The 5,982-nt window shown below is 27.3% G+C and overlaps 1 protein-coding gene across 1 annotated transcript; it reads left to right on the top strand.

The window, feature by feature from the left end:
• The first annotated feature begins 4,228 nt into the window (after positions 1-4,228).
• On the top strand, positions 4,229-5,587 carry LOC136986291 (uncharacterized). Its single transcript, XM_067283787.1, has 6 exons — positions 4,229-4,337; positions 4,427-4,482; positions 4,557-4,658; positions 4,927-5,010; positions 5,172-5,207; positions 5,525-5,587. Exons 1-6 carry the CDS (start codon positions 4,229-4,231, stop codon positions 5,585-5,587), a joined length of 450 nt encoding a protein of 149 aa, XP_067139888.1.
• Positions 5,588-5,982: the final 395 nt, after the last annotated feature.

Below are 5,982 nucleotides of genomic sequence, written 5' to 3'. Positions count from 1 at the left end.
GTATAAAGTAGTTCTTCGAAGACTAGAGAAATTTTATATTGAAATGAATTATTTGGCCATTATATTAAATATATTTCTTGTATGCTGGTTAGAATTATATGGTGTCTCAGATTCTAAAGACTGCTCGCCTTATTATGTAGATCGGTTTTGTGGTAAGTTAAATATCTTCACGCGTTAAAATTCATTATAGGAAAGATTACCAAATATATTACGTTTCTGGTATATAATGCTTTGAAACAATGTTACAAAATAGCAGCATGCACAGACTAAATTAAAACAGTATATAAAGTTCCTGAGATAAAAACTTCAAAATATTGAATGTATTATGTAAATGTTTTAATTATGTAAACAAATTTTGTAGTAATAGTCTAATATAAACAACGTAATATATATAAATATATATGTTATTTTAATTTGAAATTTGTAGATTTGATTTTTTTATTTATATGTCCAGTATTCTTTAATTTCTTTTACTTTTCCGGCTCTGTTATATAAAACAGAGGGAAAGAATGGCGATTAGTTAAAAAATTACCCTTCCTATGATTTTTAAATTTTTCCACTCATGGGTCTTTGAAAAGTCGAGAAATGCAAAAAATGGGAGGGCGGTGTTTTTTTCATTGGTGTGTGTTTGACAGAATTTTGTTCACACTGTTTGAAGCTTAATAACTCCTATACTATTTGTCGAAAATTTCTGAAATTTTGCAGAAAAGTTTGTGTATTGTGGGCATTGATGCTATTAATGTTATGCTTAAGTGCTTATTAATGTTTAGTAATTAAAGGTCTACTAGATGGAGAGAAAAAAAGGTTCGTGTGTCATATCTCCAGCAGAATCAAGCTAAATGACGATTTTACTCGTTATTAGCATTTAAAATTTTAACACGTCTCTATTTTCAAAATTAAGGTTTTTGCCACAATGAAATATTTTTAAATAGAATATCATAACAGATTGAATTGCATACACGGTTTTAAATGTTGCCGGAGAAGTTAAGTTACTCTTTGTTGGATTTTTACTAGCTTTGATGACCTATACGAAACATATACCAGCCTTGAGAAACCGCCCGAAGGCGAGCGTTTGCCTAAAGAAACAAAAGACTTTTAACCAAAATTGTAGCTAAGACGTTAAAAATGTATAAATAATAACGCACCTCCTCGCGAACCGACTTTCTCTTGAGTTATCTTCGGCTTCTTTTCACGATACCGCCGGAAAGCGAGCGTATGCCTATAGATACAAAAGATTTTCAAGCTAAGACGTTTAAAATATATATTGTTATAATGTAATATAATATAAATTATAAATTACTGAAATTTGTAAATAAATTATTGAGAATATCAATTGTGCTCACTTAATGTTATTTAAATCGCTAGGAATTAACTTAAGAAACCTTAATTTCGTTTGGTGCCAATATGCATATTCGTGAAAATTAAGAACACGGATTTGCGAATCAATATGAGTTGTTTTACCGAATATAAATCTATATTTAACTGAATTTAAAGTTTCCTAAAATTTATATTAAATATTAGCATTTTTACGAATTAAACTAACTTATTTTTATTTATTTTTTACTTCAGTTAGTTATTTTGCAGGGTAAAGTTGCTTCGACCTTATTAATTCATATGATCTACTTTAAACGTTAATTATATCTTTGATTTGCTAGAAATTTAATTATTTCAAGTCATCATATCCGTCTACGTCGTTTAGTGTGTGACACGACAGAGGGCAACGTTTACATACTGGTGCATACGAACGATATTCTGACGCCAAAACCCCGTATCATATTTCTGGCTACAAAATATCACTCGTATTCACCGATACTAAGTGAAATTCCCAATTCTGTTGGGTTTTTAATCTGAAATTGGTTTAGCCTCCTAGCTGGCCAGGTGGAGTTTTCCGGGTTTTCTCCACCTTTTTCCCAAATGGGGGCCAGATTTTCCTCAAATCCTCCCGGAAGGCCAATACTATTCTACTCCTGTGGGGTGTTGTATTATTCCCTTCTAAATTCTTATTTGAAATTTGCTGGACATCACTGTCAATGGATTGCTCACTGCTGCTTTCTTTTCCTCAGTAGCTTTGAGTCGTCCAGAAAAAATGGTTAAGTCTGGTTGGTTAAAAATTGCAATTTGCAAACTTTCTTATCTACCTGTTCTTCTTATGAGGTAATTGACTATGGTAAGTAGTAATAGCATAAACATATAGCCTAATATAACACACAGAATAAAATTTGAAACACAACACATACACGTAATATTATGAGCCCACACAAGTGACTAGTTATTTTTTATAAGCTCTATATGGGACGATTATGAGCCCATCTTGGGACCCATCAAATAACCAACACAGACACTCTCTCAAATACAACATTTTCTGGTCTTTTTGTGCTTTCTGAGCGGTAAAGCTTAAGGGCCTAAAACCAAAACAAAATACTCAGTGAAATTGTCACTCAACATGAGGAAAGAGAGCAGACAAGTTCCGGCTCAATTTATAAATTTATTGCATTAAAAGTTTATTTTTGTAAACCTGTTGGTGTTTTATTTGCTCAAATACTAATATTATCCAGGGGTATTTAACTACTTCCGGTGAACATTAATTAATATTTCGTGATTTCAAATTTAAAAATTTCCAGAAATATTACAGGAAAAACGTTTATCAAAATTTTAAACATTTAATAAAAAACACTATAACTTGAATAACTTAAAATCAAAATAACGACGTATTAATAAAACGAAATTACCAAACGTTCATATTGTCAATCTTTTCAAAGTTGATTTATAAAAATAGATAGATTGCTATAGATTTATAAATAGATTGCTAAATGTACTGTGGGATTATTTATCGGGCTAAACAAGGCTAATTTAATGATAAGATAAAAAGCGATTTGACTATAGTGGTGTGAAGAGGTAGAATAAATTTACTCTTATATAATCTGTCCGAATAAATAAGACTAATCCATTTTTTGTTCGAATATAAGAAATGGAAGAACATTCGGTTTTTCTTCCGTTTCGCTTTAACTACTGTACAAGTAACAAAAAGTGCTATCAAATGTTGTAATTTCATAATAATTCGAAAAGATAAAAAAAATGTTTTTATCAACTGACTATAAACTTTGCAAATCTTTAGATCATTACAATTAAACCTTAAATTTTCCTCTAGGAACATATTTATCCCTATTGAATACGTTTGGAATTCTAGAAAACAAAACCAATCGTTATTTATTACTTTATACCTATTAGAAATAAATAATACGAATCGTGACATTCATTATAAAACGAAGTTAATAAGATTTAAAAGGTTTAAATGAATATTTAAGGTTGTTAACTTCATTTTATAATGAACGAAGTTAATAATCTTAAAAAATTTATTTAAACCTTTATTTAAAAAAATATCGAAGTTTTAAAAACGAAAATAATCGTTTGCTGTTAATAGGCAACAATTTTGAACAATATCTTAAAATCATACCGGTATAATATAAATTTTAACAAATATAAACAATAAACCGGCAACATTTAAAATAAGTGTTTTTAATAAAATATGATAACAGATGTTATATTTTTAACTGTTACAAAATGTCAGAAAGCTTAATTTTAAGCGTAGGAATGAGTTTTATAGAAAACTGTAAATGGTATTAATAAGTAAAATGGTCATTAAGTCCGACCCTACTGGAAATACACACGACCCCCATTATCTGCTCACCCCCTCGATCTTTAACCACCAAAATTTAAAAGCATCAGTCCCACTAATAAACAAACCTCCCTGAAAAATTTCAGAAATTTGCGATAAAAAGCACAGGAATTATTAAGAGGGTGAACAAACACACGTGCTCCCCTACACGCGCGCACACTACCTAACATCCATACATACAAAAGTTATTTCCGAATGTTGCATTTCTCGATGTTTAAAGGTGTCCCAAGTCCAAAAATATAATAATCTTGAGGGATCATTGTTTGACCGATGGCCATACTTCCCCCCTGTTATATATAACAGCCGGGAAAATAATAAGAAATGAATTTTTTCTTTTTAATTTACATTAACATTATTTAATATATAGGCCAACCTTTAAAAAAATTATTTACATTAGTTAACTAAAATACAGTATAATTATTAATGAATATTTTCCTTTAATTAACCTATTTTGTTTTATATATAAACAAAGAAAGAAAATATTAAGAAATCAAACTTCTAGTGTAATCGTATAAAGTAGTTCTTCGTAGAGAACAAACATTTTATATTGAAATGAATTATTTGGCCATTATAATAAATGTATTTCTTCTTTGCTGCTTAGAATTACATTGTGTCTCAGGTTCTCAAGACTGCTCGCCTTTTTTGATTGATCGTTATTGTGGTAAGTTAACTATTTCCATGCGTTCAAATTCATTTTAAGAAAAATTATATCTTCATTATAAAAAGCTAATATATTATAATCAATTTTAGCATTAAAGGATGGAGATTCTATAGTGAAATGTGCAAGAAGAAGTAATATTTCCAGGGTAAACAGGTACTATTTTTCTTTACTTTTGTGGAGAATACATTTTGAATAACTAAAAAGTTAATTATTTTTCAGTCGTTTGAAGTATATGAAAATTGTTATGATTCACTTAATTCAGATGGAAAACATTTGACGCTGGATGAGAAAATAGAAAGAGTTTGTAAACTCGATCACGAGGTAAATAATTTTTTTTATAAAATAATAACGCCTACAACAAATTAGTGCAATAAAACGAATAGCAATACATTTCTCTCTATATAAGATAGTATTATAAATACAGTATACAGTAAAACCTGTGTAAACCGGAATCGCACGATACCGAAAGTTTTCCGTTTTGGACAGGTCTTACTATACATATTTACATTTATTATGTTTATTGCATTTATTTCGGTTTAATTTTTTATTTATTTTTGTATTTTAATAAAAAAAAGATATTATATTTTAGGTATATAATGCCGTAAAAGAATGTTACCAAACAGCAGCATACATTGACTTGAAACAAACTAAAACAGTGTATAAAGTATCTGAGGTAAAAACTTCAAAATATATTATGTTCCAGCAATAAAGTAATAAAATTTTATTTTAAAAATTATTTTATCAAACTTAATTAATCTAAATATTCTGAATTTCATTTAAACTTTTAAAGTGTTTTATATAAATTTAAGAAATTAATTAATTTTATCTTTTTAGATTTGCATTTCTCGTGCTGAAATCAAAGAAGGAAAGGTAATTTAATTTATTTTAATTAATACATTTATAACTAAGATTTTCAGATAATTTATTATATTAATAATAATCCTTAAAAAATATATCTATGACGTTTAAATTAGTTTTATTTTGGCGCTTTATTTAGTTTTAAAATTTATAACTTTTACCGTTTTTCATCACGTTTGTTAAATTTAAAATTATAATTCATTAAAATGATTTAATAAAATTGAATTAACCTAATTAATTTAATTAACGAAAAGTGTGTTTTTTTATTTTAACTTATTAATATGATAACATTATTTTTTTATAACTAAATGTGATTTTTTCTGTTCAAGTATTGTGGCATTGGAAAGATTTTTCATCATTACCATCATCTTTATCCGACACTTTATAAATGAATATATTTTATAAGAATATGAACATTTTAAATTAAATAAAAAGAATTTTTGTATAAATCACTGATTCTAACTTTGTCATGTTTAGTTAGAAATCAAGAAAATTACATTGATTTTACATGTGTCTATTATAGATAATTTTTAATAATTTTTATAATTAAAAATCTTGATTTAAATCCAATATACTGTATATGTAATTAATAAATTTTATTTTTCTTACGTAATATGTATTTATAAATTAAATCGATAAAAATCGATAATAATTAATAACATAATTATTCCAAAATATTATGTAATTTCTTACAATACATAACAGGGAAATTCAAACCTGTCGTGATAGGAGCTATATATCGCTATTAGAAATTCACGAGAGTCGTATTTTATATTATATATATTTA

Source organism: Centruroides vittatus, unplaced genomic scaffold (genome assembly GCF_030686945.1).
Source record: "Centruroides vittatus isolate TY-2023 unplaced genomic scaffold, ASM3068694v2 scaffold_1015, whole genome shotgun sequence".
Lineage (NCBI taxonomy): Eukaryota > Metazoa > Arthropoda > Arachnida > Scorpiones > Buthidae > Centruroides > Centruroides vittatus.
Note: the sequence above shows the minus strand (reverse complement) of the source record. Positions and strands in the feature narration are given on the sequence as shown.